The following is an 18,103-nucleotide window of genomic DNA, read 5'->3' on the forward strand; positions in this document are numbered from 1 at the left end:
GCAGTTGTCTTTCGTAATAGTCAAGACTTTGTATCATAATTGTTTTTTCAAACATTATTAACCTTGGCTTTTATACCACCCCTGGCACTTAGTGGGTTAAGGTCCTTTACATTACCTGTATTACTTTGTAAATAATAAAGTGATTATCCTGATATTTTTGAAACACAGAATTACGTTACAATTATTTGGAAGTTCTGCTCATTAATAACCCTGTTTGCACGTTTGAATTAGATGGTTCTGTTTGATGGTAGTTCCTGAAGCAGGTGTCTCTTTATCCATGATGTTTTTCCTTCTCCAGTCTTTTTTTTTTATAAGTCTTTGTTATAAAATGCATCCTTTTTTGACTAAGAAATAGAAGACTTTCCACTTGTATTTAAGGCATAGTTACTCATATGCACGAGTTGGGTAGGGATTCACTTTATAGTCCAAGCGCCCCACCATTGTGTGAGAAGTTTGTCAGCTTCAATTGCACCTTCCATGTGAGATATATTTTCCTGTATTTCTTTTATTTACACATTTACAGGTCCGTTCTTTGAAGGGGTTTCTTGAGGTCTTAGAGCATTCGTGATTTTGTTCCGTGGGCCAAGGATGGTGACACCAACTGTCTTCATGTCGCTGCATTAAAAAATCATAAGAATAATTAGAAGATCTCATGTACTCAAACAGACACGCAAACAGAACGTCAATCAATTTGATAAGAGAATCCAGGTATAATATGAACCGTCTGACACAATGGGAAGGACACGCTCTGTTAGACAATAAGGAAACTATTGTGTTTAAAAGGATCTATGATTTGTTAAATTATTGTACCTATCAGAGGTCAGCACCCCCAGCCTCCCACCCAATGGCTGCCTTTCATGCCTGGCTCAGCACATCCTTCATTGAGTAAATTGGCCAGATGGGGAGATCAGAGATCTTGTTTGTCTCGTTGAGCCAGAGCCCAGGTATGGAGAGTGCTCCCTTTTCAACTTTAATATATATATATATATATATATATATATATATATATATACAGCGTTTTATAATTGCCTCCCTACTTTTGACTCTGTCCCACCAGGTGTCCCCTAAATATGATTGATGGAGACACCACTTGGTGAAGACGAATAAAAATTCTGTTTGAATTATAAAACTTCCTAAAGTAATGTGTGCATTTTAATGTTGATAATCAGACGACTTGAAAGATGTGTGAATTATTTAAGAAAAAGTAAAATTAAGACGTATAGTAGATGTAATGTAAGGAGTAAGTGGAGCAGTCTCCCAGCAGAAGTGGTAGAGGGTAATACAGAGATGGAATTTAAACTTGCATAGGATAAGCATAAAGTTATCATAAATCTAAGACGATCTAAAATGCCCACATAGTTTAAAAAATTGACATATATTTACATCAGATATAACAAAACTACTATTATCTTAAACTGTTTCCAAAAAAGAAATGGTTGATAATAATTATAATATATATATATATATATATATATACTGTGTAACTATATTTTTAATATAGAAAAATACATTTTGTCTGTTTAAAAAAAGAATAAAAAAATAAAGCTTAACAAAAGCCACTTATTTTCACAAAAATATAAATTGCTTAATAGACATTAGATTTGAAAAGGTTTGTAAAATGATGATAATAAAATGACTCATGAGGGATAAGTCTTAAATCCATCCCTGGATTTATTAGTAGCATGAGGTAATTATATACCACATATAATTGAAGAGTAATGTTCAATATGTTAGACAGGAGGCTTTAAACTAATTTATTCTGTAATTAACATAAAAAAATCAGGCGGTTATACTCATTAGTGGTTTAAGAAAACAATCTCCTCAAAATGGCTAAGGAAATCTATATAATTTTTTGGGTTAATAGATTCTTCGCTTTACAAAAAGTGACCTTTTCATTTTTATAGTCCTGATAAGTTAGAAATTGCTGCCAATACCATATCGGTAATCATTTTTTACTATAATAAGAGTATAAAAATAAGAAAAATAATCTGAAAAAAAATATGTCCTTACTCTAAAGAAATTTTCGCAATCGTCTCACACGAGCTATAGCTAACTCCAGATAGAATGTCCTTGCATTGCCCCGTTTGGATGCTATCGAGCCAGTCTCCCATAGGCCGGAATGTAGGGAAGTCAGCACTGTTTTGATCCAGCAATAAATTTGATGGCCTGCAGGAGCAAGAAAGAAAAATGAAGATTAGTTTGATTTACTACAATTTAAACCAGACCTCAAGGTGATATGAAAACAAAAAAAATGGGTTTGTATTCGTACATAATTTTTCACTTTGGGACAGAGCTCCTATCTTTTGAAAAGTGGCTAAGTGTGCTGTAATGAAACACTATGATGTTATAAAAAAATACAGATATTGGTGGGCAACAATTAAGCTAACCCAAAAGAATAACAACTAACCTCGGTAATAACTAAGAATTATACAACTATTGTTTTATAATACCATGAGATTACCTTTCTGTAGCATTCATTTTACTAGAACTACACAAAAGGATCGACATCCATTGAAAATTAAACATAACTTTGATTTATATTATGCCCCTGTATGACTTTGCTTTGGGCAATTTGTTGTGTTCATCTTTGAATGTATGCATATGATTATTTCCCCAAGTGTAGGCACATTTTAAAGCATTTTCATAATAATTTAACATTAAAGAACATTTCTCTTTTTGTTTCTGAGAATACCGATATTCCTCCACCAGTAGGTGCCACCACTGGGTGTTTCTCCGGAAAGCAATAACATCAACAAGTCAACTTTTTTTTTTGAGTATTAAAGATATTTAGGGAAAAGTCTTTGCAACCATCAAAATAAGTATTTTTATAATGGTGTACTAGGGGAAGAAATAAAAACAGTGCTTAGGGATTTACCTTTAGGAAAAAAATTATCAAGAATAAGTAACTTTTATGATCGTGCAAAGTTGAAATAAGTAAGTCTGTCCAAGGGCAACAATATGTAAAAAGATGAATTCTAAGGAAAAAGCAGATGCTAGCTGTCAAATGTTTGAAACATTATAATATATGATTCAATGCGTGACAATATATGAACATGATTTACTTGAACCTAACTGCAATAGTGCTTCATTATTGAACCTACATTGAAACCTAAAGAGAAAGGCCCAAGAAAAATAAAATAAAAAAATATTTTTGAACATTAAATACTATAGCATAAAACTAGCATAAAAGTCTGGTTTTATCTAATTTTGTTCCCAAAACATCCTTTATCTGCAGAGTGGAGGCTGCCATTGTTGTCAGTCATGTGATATTTTGGTTGTGGTTCCCTGCTCAGACACTACACTACACTGAGCCAATTCTTTATGGCAATGCTAATTAAGTCCTTTCCTTCATAGACTTTCAAAGACCTTCATTAGTCAGAGTGTCCGGCAAGATAATTAAAACTCACCCACAGGCAGGATGATCTTCTCAAAAATATTGGGCTAAGATAACACAACTAGAGCTAATAAAAAAAAATGGCTAATACGCAGCTGCCTTAAAAAAAAATATTATGCAAAAACTAGAACTGTTTTAAGAAAAAGAGAAAAACTACACAATAATTTAGAAGAAATATGAGATTCTCCCTTCAACAAGGTAATATATGAGAATATACATAAATGCAGTGCAAATGGACTGGGCTCCGTAGACATCCAGTACGTAGCTTAAAATCAGTCATTAGATGTGTGTGCGATATGTGGAAATGTCCTTACGTGCTTCAGTGTTCCTCAAAGGGTTAAGGTAATTTACCCCATCCTCGTTAGCAGTAGATGTTATACCGCAAGGTTTTTTCAGGCAAACCTGAAACTCATTTTATGTGCTGGTAATATAAGGCGGAACAGCTACTGCTGTTAGCTACAGTATAATAAGTGTATCACCTTTGGACTCATATATTTTGCTGGCAATATGTCTGTGATTCCCAAGACATTTTGAGCTATTTATGAAGTGTTGCTTCAGTAAAGAATGTGAGGGGTTTTTTTCCTCTCCATATTTTTTTTTATTTTGTTTTTCACTATAAATAGTGTTTGGTTAGCTTTATCAGAGGCACACGTCCACATTAAATAATCAAATTGTGTTGAAAAGCTGAAAAAGAACAGAATATCCAGTTTGGGGATTAAATGGTCATTGTAACTTTTTATATCTTGGATCTTGTATTAAAATAACATTGCAGTAAAAGAAGACTAATTTACATATATATAACCCTATACCATTTTCATAAAGTACTAATTTAGATGTTGCAGTGTTCCTTCAAGATTTTAGAGAACAAATTGGTTACTTCTCTCCTCGGAGAGGACATCTGGACAGTTTATCAAGGAAGAGGAATGTGTCTCTAGCTGTGAAGGGTCTGTGATGTCTCCACGTGTGCATCAAGGGAATGTTGGTCTTTAAGATCGTCAGCAGGCAACAGGATTTTTTTTTGGACCAAGCTCCCAGTCAGAGGTCTGAACCTAAAATTTATGGGCCGGGTGATGTTCACCATGAGCTCACAGTTAACTAAACAAATTAGATAGGTTTCCATCCAGGCAGCTGTAAAGAAGTCCTGCCGAGTTCCACCTGATCTTTTACAGCTTTTCATAAATCAGTACCCACCAGGCCACAGACTGCAGTCATTAAAAAGAAATCATGGAAATTGCATATCTACACAGAGGAAAGGAATGGAAAAAACATCTCTAAACAAACTCCTTGTACCATAAAATGATACACTTATAATTGTTATAGATAGTGCTCCACACAACTGTAGCAAAGGGTCTATCTGTCAAACATTCAGCTTAACTCGCTCATGGACTTATGGAAGTCCAGCTGTCATGGTCGCTAGCCTGTCAATCCATTTTTGAGGTTGCAAAAAAAGGAATCGATTGTTCGCAGATTCCTGACAACCTAACAAGAGCCAAACAGAGGGAAGACTCTGTGGTCTTTGCTGATATGAGGAACAGGAAAATGAGGCCTCGATAACTTTAATAGTGTTGCTTTCGTGATGTTTAGGTGATAAGCTTATCAACAGCTTACATATTACTTGGGCAAGTTATTCAATTATACCTAGTATTAGGCAAACTATGCAACATATTGTAATCTTCCCTGTTATGTCAGTGACAACTGAAGAGAGGGACAAAGGACTAATTATTTCTGAGGACTTAAAGGTAAGCAATGAAGCATCTCAAAAATCAAGCAGGGCTCTGGGTTGCATAGGGAGAGGCATTAGTAGCAGGAAGAGGGAGGTGATTCTGCCCCTTTACAAATCTCTCTGTAAACCTCACCTAGAGTATTGGGTACAGTTCTAGAGACCTCAGGGGAGATGGAATAAAAACTTAAAGGGATTAAACAGAAGAAGAGGAGGCAAGGTTATTTGAAAGGAGGACCAATGTTAGAACAAGAGGTCATGGTAAAACTAGAGGGTAAGAGGCTTTAAGGTAACATAAGGAAGTTCTACTTTACTGAAAGAGTAGTAGATAAATGGAACAGTCTCCTAGCAGAAGTAGTAGAGGCTAATACAGTGAGAGAATGTAAACAGGCATGTGATATACATAAAGCTATCCTCTCTATGGGGCCAGACCAAGACTGAAAAGGATTTGAATTCCTTACTTCAGGGAAAATGGGCAGACTGGATGGGCCAAATGGTTCTTATCTTAGAGTAAAACTCAATGTTTCTATGAATGTCATAACAATAAGTGTCTATTTATTAAATAGTAATTGCCAGGTGACTATTTACCAATTTATTTTGACTGCCTACACAATGTTTACAACCAGGCTGAAAATAAAGATTTATATATTGAGTCTTCACCTCCGAGGGTAAGGATATATACTCAGTTATCCCGATAGACGCCAGGATGCAGAACACTTGTGCTGCTCTCCATTCTGCCTGACCTCAGATCTCCAGAGTAACAGAGAAGCATACTGAATCTAACCGCACAGTCTACATTCTGGTGGTCTCTGCTGTCTCCATAAATTATTTTATTTCAGCTAATATCCTTAATATCCAGCAAGAAAAATACATTTTGTTATAGACAGTGATGAAATCTGACCATAGATTTGGCACATATAGGAGCTATTTAACTGGAAATTGGGTTAAAACCCATTTGGTGCCTTCCTCGTGATTCCTCAAATAAAATTTTGTTAAAAGGAACAATTTTTTCCTAATTGCATTTTTCTGTTTATTTTACTCAACGTCAGTGTGCTGTGAAGCAATCAAAAGTGAAAGAACCAGAGTCTGAGAAAAGCTTTCTGTTTAAGACGTTAAAAGGTGTTGAGTGAGGCTGGCTTCAAACTGTACGCTGTAATGTTTATTAACAATAGGAGACATTCGACAACCACAGAGAACAGACCAAAATTAGCCTTTAACAGTGTAAATATTGTGTCTATCCTACATACATAATTAATTGTATCTATGAAAGCCCAGGGAATATGTCTACAGAAATGTGACTCAAGACAAGCCTTGGCTTGAATGGACTGGAAACTGGACAGCTACATACAAGGAGCATGTTAGGAGACACTAGAGCTTGTTGTACAGAATTGGTTTCAAATTTGGTTTATCAATAGTAACAATTTTGTTTCTTCATGGTTGTAGCTATCCGAAACGTACCCATTCATCTGTTGAGTAAACATTGGTCATTAAAGACCAATCTTAGTCATATTGATACTAAAGGATCCAGCAAGTGGGAATCTGAATTAGGAGAACCTAAGACCTAGACATTAGAGGCGATTTACTTTTGGGAAGGCAAAAGGGAGAACTATAACGATAAACAGTACAGTTCTTACTCTGGAAGTATAAAGGTTCGAAAAAGAGTTAAACATCTGAATAGAGTTTTTGAAACTCTAAAACCAGAGCAAGACAGACTTTTCAGGTTCTATGGAATTTAATCAATGTAATAATCTACTCAGTGCTAGAATGTTTTAATACAGAGTTGCAGAACTCCATTCGATGCTTTCCACCAAGAGACCACATTTTCTGGATATCCTAGCTTAAGCACAGGCATCTCAATTACACACTTGTTACATTATTTTCTTCGGCAAGGACACATAGGATTCTTGGGCAGTCTGCCGCCCTCGAGTTGTGCAGCCTTGTTGTTACCATAGTCCAGTACTGAGTGGGTTAAGCATATTGTATGTAACAAATACCCAGACATGTGTTTATAATATAATAAAAAGTGTGAGATATCGCATGTACTTTTAACAGTTGATGCATGTGGCGAAAAATATTCTAAAATAAACTAACATTTATATTACAATATTTTAAGTCCGCAGATGTGTGAGATGCCTTACTTTATTCAAAACAGAAGAATGGAGCATAAAACAAAAATATAACAATAATCTTAGAAGCATCACCTTGCAGCGGTATTGGCGATCAGTTTTAGACTGCTGGGATTACGAATCAGCTTGTCCAAAAGGCTGACAATCTGCTCGAACTTGGGTCTGTTGTTCCGATCCTTCTGCCAGCAGTCTAACATGAGCTGATACAAGGCAGCTGGACAGTCCATCGGAGGTGGCAATCTGTATCCCTCTTCAACTGCCTTAATAACCTTATGATACAAAAATGACATTATAATTTCATAAAAATGTTATTTTTAATAGAAAGAATAAGTCATAAAAGCTAGGTGATTTGTTTACAGCTGTTACGTGTTTCATTTATACAATACAAGTCTGATCAGGCAAACGTTAGTAAATCATCTTCCAGTGGTGAGTAAAGATGTGACTGGGAATCCATTTTGGAATTTCCTAGGCTCTTATTATTCTTAAAAAGCACTCTACTTAAAAGATACATTTAGTAAAATATGGATTTAATTAAATATTAGGTAAACAAACTGCTGCAACAGCCCCACATCCATGGACCACTTAAGATGTCCCTCAAGCATAAAGGCTCTGCTTCAAAAAATGTAATTATTGTATTACATAAGTGCATTTCGTATACGTATCCCCTTCTTTGATGTCATATTTGATCACTTAATTAGTCAAGCCATGTTTATTTAAGTCTAGGATACTGCAGAAGGAGGTTGGCAGCGCACAGAGGAGCTACGTTTTCTATAAGAACAAATAATCAAAGACGGGGAAAATGGTTTTGCAAATCAAAAATACCTCATTTTTCTAATTGCGGGTAATGATGTATGAAAAGAAGAATTTAGCCTCATTTCAGCTTTACAAATGTTGCTCGAATGTGAGAAATATAGATATATATATTATATATAGTCTATATATTTGAAACCATACAGCAGGAATGTAGCGGTATCTCGCTAACCACAATATTAAAAGGATGTAGATCAAGTTGAGTGGTAGGGATTGTAGGTTTTGTTTAAAGACCTTGGCTAAAGCAGATTTGTTCTGCAACCTGTAATTTATCTAAATTTAAAAGTACTAATAAAAGTACAGGCATGCAGAGAATGATTTTTAAACATTTTCTGCTAATCAAAGTATATATATGCAAATAATTACTTCTTCTAATGCTTAAAACTGTTCTTTTTGGCAGACAAAGCTACATTCTGACCTCTAAGATAAGTAAAGCAATATTAACAAGCACTCAACTGTTAAATAACTGATTATTTTTTGGGTGAAAAATTGAAAACTAAAATATTTAACAATGAAATAAGCATTGCAGATTTAAAGAATTTAATGAAGAAATAAGCATTGAATATTTTTTATATCCGTGATTACATTTAAGCTAACTTTAAGGGACTAGGGAGTTACTTATGGATACTCTGTTTATTTGCACTTACATCTTGATTAGACATTTCCCAATAGGGTCTCTCTCCATAAGATAACACTTCCCAAAGCACAATGCCGTAGCTCCACGCGTCACTTGCCGATGTGAATTTACGGTAGGAAATAGCTTCTGGTGATGTCCACCTAATTGGGATCTTTCCACCCTAAAAGAAAAAAAAATAGAAAATAAATCATTGTTTTTCATTTCACACTAGAAATATAAATCTTTACAACAAATGTGGAACTTGGACACAATATCAGGGTAGAAAGAAGGGGCTTGAGGAGATGGACGCTAGGAAACTGCACACTTTACTGTTTATGAGATTAAGACTTTACGTTATTTCTCTATTAAACATGCAGAGATAAAGTTAAGGTCTAAAAGTGCATTTTTCATCGGTCTGGCCCCCGCAGGGTTAACCCTGTAAGATGCAAAGCACCATTCATCCATCACTAAAAGGATTAAAGTGGATGACAGCTGTTTTTAACCTTCCACACACTAATTGCATAAAATATGACTACTTATCTATGTCAGCACATCCCTAAATAGCAGGAGATTCTGTGTTAACCCAATTTGCAGAAACAAAACTCTCACAATAGCCTTGTTTATCCTGCTAACTACAAAATGAATATGGGAACAGGTGTTTGCTATTATTAACACTTGAAATGCATGGTTACATTGTATTTGTTTCTCCTTCCGTCATTTCAACAAATGCATTGGCCTGCAAAAGGGAGCACAAAGAATAAAAGCTTTAACCTCTTCCATATTGTACAAAAACATAACTAAAACTCAGATCAGATGTTCGGCTTCATTACACTTTTGTTATGATTAGTTTTCTAGTGGCTTTTGCTGAAACCGATCATCAAAAATGACCACATGACTTATTATGTTGACATTAAGTTAACCCAATTGGTATTTTCTGGCCCAGGGGAATCAGCAGTCCACCAGCCGCCAAACCGGAAAGCAAATCGCCCTCTTTCTGCTGCCCAATGTGCCGGTTACAAGGGAGATCTCTGATCTACCGGACAACCCATTTACTTCTTATAGGAATGCATTATAAAGCGCCAGGATGTGACATCATATAACGGCGTTCCACAGTGGGTATGGTGGCTACGGGGGTATTACTGGGGGAATTGCCCAAATGATTTGGGTGCCGAACCGGGGAAGTGATGCATCTCCCAAAGTGTCCAGGTATGATCATGATTTCTCTCCTCACTGCTCAAAGAAATTATAGGTGTTTTGCATAAAAAGTGATTCCGGAGCAAAGTTTGAAAAAGTGGCTTTATCGCCATAGCAACAAAAGGAATCGTCCAATCAGTAGGAACATTCCATTGGTTGCTTTTAGTAGGTCACATTAAGCGCTGTGTTTTCTGTTGTAATAATAGTATATATATATTCATTAGTTCCACCTGCCATGGACTTTTTAAGATAAACTGTTTTCAAAAGTTTCAGTATTAAATATTTCATTTGTTTCTTTATTTTAAGCTACAGAAAATACAATAAAGCTACGATAATTATGACATTTTGAATGACAGGTTCAATGTCGTCTTGGATTTTCTTTTTTTCCTGAACACAACTATGTATGCTTTTGACTAAAATCATTTATTGTCTTGTGCCTTTTCATGGTGCTAATTCTCTTTAAGAAAACATACTACTTGTTATTGTTTTTTTGTTGTTGTTTTGTTTAATGACAGTGAGGACAACAGTAGGACACCTGGTCTTCTCTTCTGGAACGTAACACCGGGGTTGCCTTGTGTCTGTGTGTTATTTTCATGCCGCATTTCACTTATTGATTTCAGCTTGGATCAGACCTCTGGAATTTGTTTGTGCATTTCCTAAAAGATGTTCTAAACTATATGAATGATGTGGATGTCTTCCAGCTATGAATGCGGTAAAGAAAATACTTTTTTTGGAGGCTCACAATAAAATAAAACGCTGAGGAATATATTGTGTTGCTTAGAGACCACACAGTTTATAACACATGAGCTCCGGCAGGAAAAGCTCGCTATTAAAGGTGCTGTTCCATCTACTCTGATAAGTCCACAATCGTGTCAAATTGTGTCTCGTTCATAATTTTTGCCCGGGATACTATATTGTCATGTGACACGAAAGCAGGCACTGATAGGTTGTTACCACAGAAACTGACAAATCTTCTTAAAAGCTTCTGTTTAATTTATATGATTAAATCTTAAAAGGAAAGAATAAAATCGCAAACCTGCTGAGGTTAATTGGACATACCAGAGAGTACAAGTATTTCAACTGGAACAGCATCTTTAAATAAAGTGCGGTTTCACTGTCTGACCTTATTTTTAAGAAAATCTGATTATAGCCTGTGTATTCGGTGTATTCATTAATTCAAACTCATAGCTTCAAAGCCTTAGTTAAAGTCTACATGCAGTCATACTCCAGGTGTCGAGGGCCACAAACAGTTACAACCAACCAAGATACCAAGATCGGATATCCTAAGATGATGGCCGAGTTGTGACCCTAAAGGCCTTGGGTTTCACACCCCTGGGACTCTCTAGTGATCCTCTAAACTAAACTTAACTTGATACATATTGATTAGCCAGCAGGGTCTTGAGGTAGACAGTAAACCATATATCTTGAGCGATGGGATGGTGTGTCTGCTGTCTGGCATTGTTTTTTTTGTTATTTGTATTAAATACCTTCCAAAATTGGCCATTGTTGTCGGGGTGGCTCCCTCTTTATGGGCCAGACCTAAAGCTACGTGGCAGTCTCAAAGAAACATATGAACCACTTGAGCGATGTGTTGGACATAGTAGTCTAGATAGCCTTAATATTCTTTCTTATAAAGTATACCCTTTTGTGTATGTTTCACATTTATAAACTTTAGGCATTTAATAGTTAAATATATTTAAGAAGACTGTTTGGCTCTTTTTCATGATACTAACACCAGTGTGATATAAGCACATCTTCCACTAGGAGATAACTTTTATAGTTCGCTTTAAATCCGGGAGTTATCCAGATACATTAGTCATTGACTAAGGATTAGCTTCTCCGCTGTTTATTTGTAACAATGATCCTGCTATTAATCATAAAATTACAGACTGATTCATTCATTATAAAGCTGGGGATGTACCCAAAGATAAAGTCACTGTAACATTTTTTTTAAAGATTAGGTCATATGTTTTGTTCCTACAACTAGCACTAAAAATAAAAAAAACACACACTTTTGGTGTTTTCCCCCATGCATTTTCAACAGGAACCACACGTAAATGATTAAAGTGCATATGATGTCTGGAGTGTCCCCTTAACCGATACATTTAGGCAAACATAAGTATTAACGTTATGCTTGCATCGTAATTTCACTTACTGACTAACATCTAAACAACACATGTTTAAAAAATGCACATTTGTAAAAATGGACACTGCAGTCTTATCTTCTCTTACCCTGGTGGTATAAGCTGCCTCGGGGTCATCCTCCAGAATACGAGATAATCCAAAATCAGAAACTTTGCAGACCAGGTTACTATTAATGAGGATGTTCCGTGCAGCCAGATCGCGGTGGACGTAACCCATGTCGGAGAGATACTTCATGCCCGACGCAATCCCGCGGAGCATACCCACCAATTGTATAACGGTAAATTGGGCATCGTGTTTCTGAAAAAATGTCAATTGCCCATTAAATTGCTGCTGAGCAAGTAAAGGATTCTATACTTCATTTTACCACGACCAGGGCCCTTAGAGTATAAGTTATCAGTTACATCCCTGGCTAATTAACACATACTTATGCATTTATTGTTAAGTAAAATTGTAGTAACTTTTCTTTGAAGAAGGGAAACCCCACAGTTATTTATTTTATTGCTAGAACTTTATAAGCATTTTTTGCTTTTTTATTATTCTGTATATTTGAACCTCAGGAGGACTAATTCACAGAAGAAAAATACAGGCATACCTGGGACAGAATTAGGCCTTCTACCCCATATATCAGACAAAACAATGGAGAAAGGGATGGAAAGCCAATGGAACCTGGAAGAGAGATGGCGGAGCTCTATACCACTCCCCCTGTGCGTCTGGGGCAAATTTTCCCAGGAATGCCTATGCCCAGGGTAAGTTTTACTCGATAGGCAGGCACATTGAGCTGGTGGGAGCACCACCTCAGATTTTTCCCTGTCTTAACAAAGAAATGTATACGGGTGCTGGAGACATGTTTCTTAGTACTGGAGCTGACCCTGTCCATAGGAGATGGACCAGACAGCTCCACTATTAATAATAGTCCATAATAGAGTGATTTGTGGCTCCCATATAGCTACGATGGGTAACCTTCTGGATGGCAAGTAAAGCCCAATAAAACATGTTTTATGAAACTCCATCTTTATAGATGAAACAAGAAGTTGATTTTAGATTCTTCACATAGAATTGGTAACTAGGTCTCACATTTCATTAAGTTATTAGCAGTTCACTACCATGTTAGGACAGAAAATAGTCTTTCTCAAAGTCCTCTAGTTGCTAGTAACTAATAGCCACATTATCTAAAGGGAAAAACACTATTATGTTTTTTGTTCTCTTGACATTCATGTCAGAGCAATAGAAAATATTTTTGCTGTATTTAACATCCACAGTGACAGCGTGCATATACATAATTAATAAACACAATTTAAATGAATTGTTCTACGTGTGAGAAATCAAACTGAGGAAATACAATTAGCTTTACATTTACATCCCAGTGGAAAAATAAAATTTATGTTAAGCAATTAAGACTGAATAGGTCTTTTGTCGGCTCTTTGCAGCTATTTGAATATATTCTAATTTAAAGATAGTTATGTAGAGTGGATTTAATGACTTACGCGGAGAAAGCTGTCCAGGGAACCATTTTCCATGTATTCAGTAACAATCATCACTGGTTTACCTGTAATAACAGATTATGTACATAAATATGCAGTTGAATACATATTTTAAACAATGTAATTTACTTTAAGGTCAAATGAAAGATTACCATACCTGGAAACTTTATAATAGAGCTAACCCAGAGACTCTCAACAAATTAACCCTTTGATAGCCCATCTGGACGATTCTATGTAGCGACTTGATACAAGTGTTAATCAAACAGCTCTAATACCAGTCCTAATGGACACTTGACTTGTCATTATTTAAAGATACAGTTAATCACCTGAATTCAAGCAGGGATATAAACCATAACATACTGGTAGCAAAGCATCAATTTGCAGTCTTATATATGATCGCAGCAGTGTAGAATAGGAAGGAGTCAGCAATAGATAAAGGTAAATAAGTGTGGCTCTACCTCCAGTGGCAAGTTTAGGGGTAAAATATTGTAAAAGGTTCATGGGAGCGTTTCAGCTGCAATGTAACATTGTTTGTGGTCCCATGACTAAAACACTCATGATCCCAATGTTACCGAATTTCTATGGGGCAGAAAGTGGTATTTTACATTGTTTTTCCAAAATAGGGATGAAAACATTTCATCCAATTTTACTCCGTTCCAACATATGGACACAGAAATCTAGTCCCCCATTGTTCCCAGGTATTATATATAATGTTGGCCTACATTTACATGTATATACATTTAATGACACTATATGTGTGTATATCATGATGTACTGTAGTGTTATTATGTGTTTTATATTGCGGAAAATAAAACATTTTCTGGGGACAGAAATAATATCGATTTATAGTATGGAAAATGGTGAAATTATGACATTGGTGACAATAACAAATCAAACAGACAATGCTGGAATCAAATTAGTGTAGTTAAGAGCCCAACTAACTGTTTTTAATGATTATTAAATAAGATTTAAGATTAAAATGTTAGTAAAATGGTTAATCCATCCCAACGTACCCCGTCCTTACTTTTTGTAACAACTCCTTCCAGACGAATGATGTTAGGATGTTCAAACTGCCCCATGATGCTGGCTTCACTCAAGAAATCTCTTCTCTGTTTTTCCGTGTAGCCGGTTTTCAAAGTCTTGATCGCTACGCTGATCTCCTTCTTAGATGGGAGTTTCAGTCGGCCGCTGCAAACTTCACCAAATTCTCCTGCAAAAATAAACAAACACATTTTTAAAATCATCTATTAGAAAATGCACAATACTATTGTGTACCAAACCACTTCTTCTTAGATTCCTTTTTTTCTTGCCATTCCAGGTGGCACATGAGAAGAGACCAGGTAGGGCAGGAAATACTATAAAAAAAGGAGACATCCCTCTTCCTCCCCAGTGTTGTTTCCTGCCCTACTCAGGTAGCGGTTAGGCTGAAGCTTACCTCTACTTCCTTTTTTTATTTTCTCGTGGCCCGGGGGGGCGTCCTTGTTGATACCCGGGCACAGGTCCCGTGTGGATCCAGGGTTCGTGCGGCAGCCTCGGAGGCTGCAACTCCGCGTTTATCGCGGCAACGCACACGAGGCTCAGCCCTCGTTCGGCTCTGCCCACAGCCAGGGGGCTCACTGGGATGTGTATCCTCGGGCTCCGGTTCACTCCGTCCCGGGTAATCCTCAGAGTGTGGCACGGCAGGAGGAGATCTCTCGGCACACGTTCATATCTCCAATCGGCTTCACTTCCGGTGCAGCAACCCGAGAGGTAAATTGGCTGGGAATTTCCAGATGTGAGGTTTCCGGTCCGGGGCACCTAAATGCCTCTGTATAAAACGCCAGAATGGGTAAGATCTTTCCTTGCTCTTCGTTTCTGTGCTGTAGTATTGCATCTACTTCTCTGCTATTGTGCCTGCCTGAGGATTATTTACTGCCATTTCAAGTAGGTGTTGCCCTCTTGGCTTGGAAGAAGTTTTACGTTGCCTATGCCATTGTTTTCTGCGGTTACAGCTTGTGTTTTTTCTCCTCAGTCATGTCAGATAAAAATCAGGATATCCCTCCTGAAGCCTCCCCACACAGGAAACGTCGTACCTTTCTGGGAATGATCCTCGATTCACACGTACAGAAGACGTTTCTCCCTCGGGACAAGATCCTAAGATTGAGGGAATTCACACACGCTGTCCTAACGAATAAGTCAGTGTCCATCAGAGCCATCATGTCTTTGCTCGGTCTAATGACCTCCTCCATCTCAGCGGTTCCCTGGGCACTTGCTCACGGAAGACCTCTTCAACAAAGCTAATCTGGGATCGCTCCAGGATGTCCTTTCGCAAGAAGGTCCGACTTTCTCCCTTCGTTCGGGAGTCACTCTGATGGTGGCTGACAGCCAAGAATCTTTCACAGGGGCTCTTTTGGCAGACGAGAGACTGGGTGGTAATTTCCACCGACGCCAGTTTGAGAGGCTGGGGTGCTGTTATGGGAAGCAATATTACCCAGGGAACTTGGTCTCCTCGGGAATCAGACCTGCACATCAATTTTCTAGAACTGTTAGCGGTCTGGAGAGCTCTAAGGTTCTGGTCTACAATCCTGCGACACAAGTCAATCACGATCCTTTCAGACAACGTCACCGTTGTGGCCTATCTTTCCAAACAAGGTGGCACCAGAAGCAGGCGCCTGCAGACCCGGACCGCTCAGATCTGCCGATGGGCGGAGTTCAGTCACTGCACTCTCTCCGCGGTTCATCTCAAGGGTTCACTGAATCAGGAGGCGGATTACCTCAGCAGGAACTCAGTACTTCCGGGAGAATGGTCCTTAAACAAAAGGGTCTTCGCCTTCATCACAAAGAAATGGGGTACTCCTCAGATAGACCTGATGGCCACGCACCTAAACAAACAAGTAAAGGAGTTTTTTTCTCTCTCTCCAGTCGGCCGTCCCCGAGCCCTGGAAGCACTCTCGCAGACCTGGGACTTCGATCTCGCGTATGTGTTTCCTCCGCTTCCCCTTATCTCCAGAGTGCTCCGGAAGATTCGGGAAAACCCTCAAAGTGTCATCCTGGTTGTTCCTTTCTGGCCTCGAAGAATCTGGTTTTCGGACCTTACCAACCTGGCCGTAGACGAGCCCATGCTTCTTCCTCAGGTGAAGGATATTCTCGTTCAAGGCCCTGTTCTCCACCCAGATCCCTCCCGGCTCAACCTCTCAGCATGGCTTCTGAAAGGGAGATGCTGACCGCAAGGGGATTAACTTCATCAGTAGTGGAAACGATTCTCTCCAGCCGCAAGAAAACTACGGCTGCTAAATACCAGAAGGTTTGGGAAACGTTCATCACCTGGTGCAATGGGCACGAAGTATCCTCTCCATCCATCCGTGAGGTGCTGCGCTTTTTACAAGACGGCTTTGATAAGGGGTTACAACCTGCTACTATCAAGGTCCAGATCTCAGCTCTCAGCAACTTCTTGGACTCCAATCTGGCTTCCCATCCCTGGATCTCCAGATTTTCTAAGGGGATGTGCAGACTTCGCCCTAGGCTCCGTCTGTCGGTTCCACCTTGGGACCGTAACCTCGTGTTGCACCAACTCACCACGTCTCCTTTTGAGCCTCTAGAGGATACCTCTCTAAAGCTGCTCACCTACAAGGTTGTCCTTCTAGTAGCCCTCACTTCCGCTAGGAGGGTGAGTGAGCTCCAGGCTCTCTCCAGAGTGGAACCTTTTCTCAGGATTCTGCCGGACTGCATTATCCTCCGTTTACCACCAGAGTTTCTCCCTAAAGTAGTCTCACCTTTCCATTCGGATCAGGAGATCGTCTTACCTACTTTATGTCCGGATCCCAAGAATCCCATGGAGCTGGAACTCCACTCGCTAGACCTGCGGAGGTGTATCCTGTCTTATCTCTCGCGTACGTCTGCCTGGAAGAAATCCAACGCTCTCTTCCTGTCCTTTGCGGGGACCCGCAAGGGCAGAGCAGTGTCCAGGGCTTCCATAAGCCGCTGGCTTAAGGACGCAATCACCTTATGTTACATCTCCGCGGGAAGAGTACCTCCCTCCGGCCTGAAGGCACACTCGACCAGATCCGTCTTGACTTCCTGGGCTGAACTCTCCGGGGTGAATCCGTCTCTCATTTGCAAGGCAGCGACCTGGAGGTTGATTCATACGTTCGTAAGGCACTACAGGCTGAATCTTCATCTCTCTGACGAGTCTCAATTTGGTCGTCGTGTCCTGCAGACTGGAATCCTTCCCTCCCTATCTCGCTAATTCTTCTCATGTGCCACCTGGAATGGCAAGGAAAGTGAGAATTCTTACCTGGGAATTTTTTTTTTCCTTGTCCATTTCCAAGGTGGCACACTTTTACTCCCACCCATTAAATTTACTTTTGCTTGTCCTTCTTTTTAACCACACTGGGGAGGAAGGGGGAGGTCTCCTTTTTTTATAGTATTTCCTGCCCTACCTGGTAGGCGGAGCCTTCTTCTCATGTGCCACCTTGGAAATGGACAAGGAAAAGGAATTCCCAGGTAAGAATTCTCACTTTGTAAGGCATGGTTAATATCATGCTTCTTCAGAATAGTAAACTCAAAAAGTTTGAGTGTTTTTTTACGTCAAACTAAAAAAAAAAAACACATCTTCCATTTCATCATCCCATTTCATTG

At 38.6% G+C, this 18,103-nt stretch overlaps 1 protein-coding gene across 1 annotated transcript in view; it reads right to left on the reverse strand.

Annotated features, from left to right (window-relative positions):
- Positions 1-509: 509 nt before the first annotated feature.
- The window catches only part of LOC149285305 (ephrin type-A receptor 3-like), a 141,751-nt gene continuing 124,157 nt past the window's right edge, over positions 510-18,103 (reverse strand). Inside the window, exons 10-16 of the mRNA XM_089495514.1 lie at positions 14,511-14,696; positions 13,490-13,551; positions 12,093-12,302; positions 8,698-8,847; positions 7,316-7,509; positions 2,011-2,166; positions 510-615 (exon numbers count right to left, since the gene is read on the reverse strand). Of these exons, the coding sequence (XP_089351640.1) occupies positions 510-615; positions 2,011-2,166; positions 7,316-7,509; positions 8,698-8,847; positions 12,093-12,302; positions 13,490-13,551; positions 14,511-14,696 (1,064 nt within the window). The remainder of the gene's footprint in view (positions 616-2,010; positions 2,167-7,315; positions 7,510-8,697; positions 8,848-12,092; positions 12,303-13,489; positions 13,552-14,510; positions 14,697-18,103) is intronic.

Source organism: Sceloporus occidentalis, unplaced genomic scaffold (genome assembly GCF_023333645.1).
Source record: "Sceloporus occidentalis isolate IW3139 unplaced genomic scaffold, rSceOcc1.0.p SCAF_81, whole genome shotgun sequence".
NCBI lineage: Eukaryota > Metazoa > Chordata > Lepidosauria > Squamata > Phrynosomatidae > Sceloporus > Sceloporus occidentalis.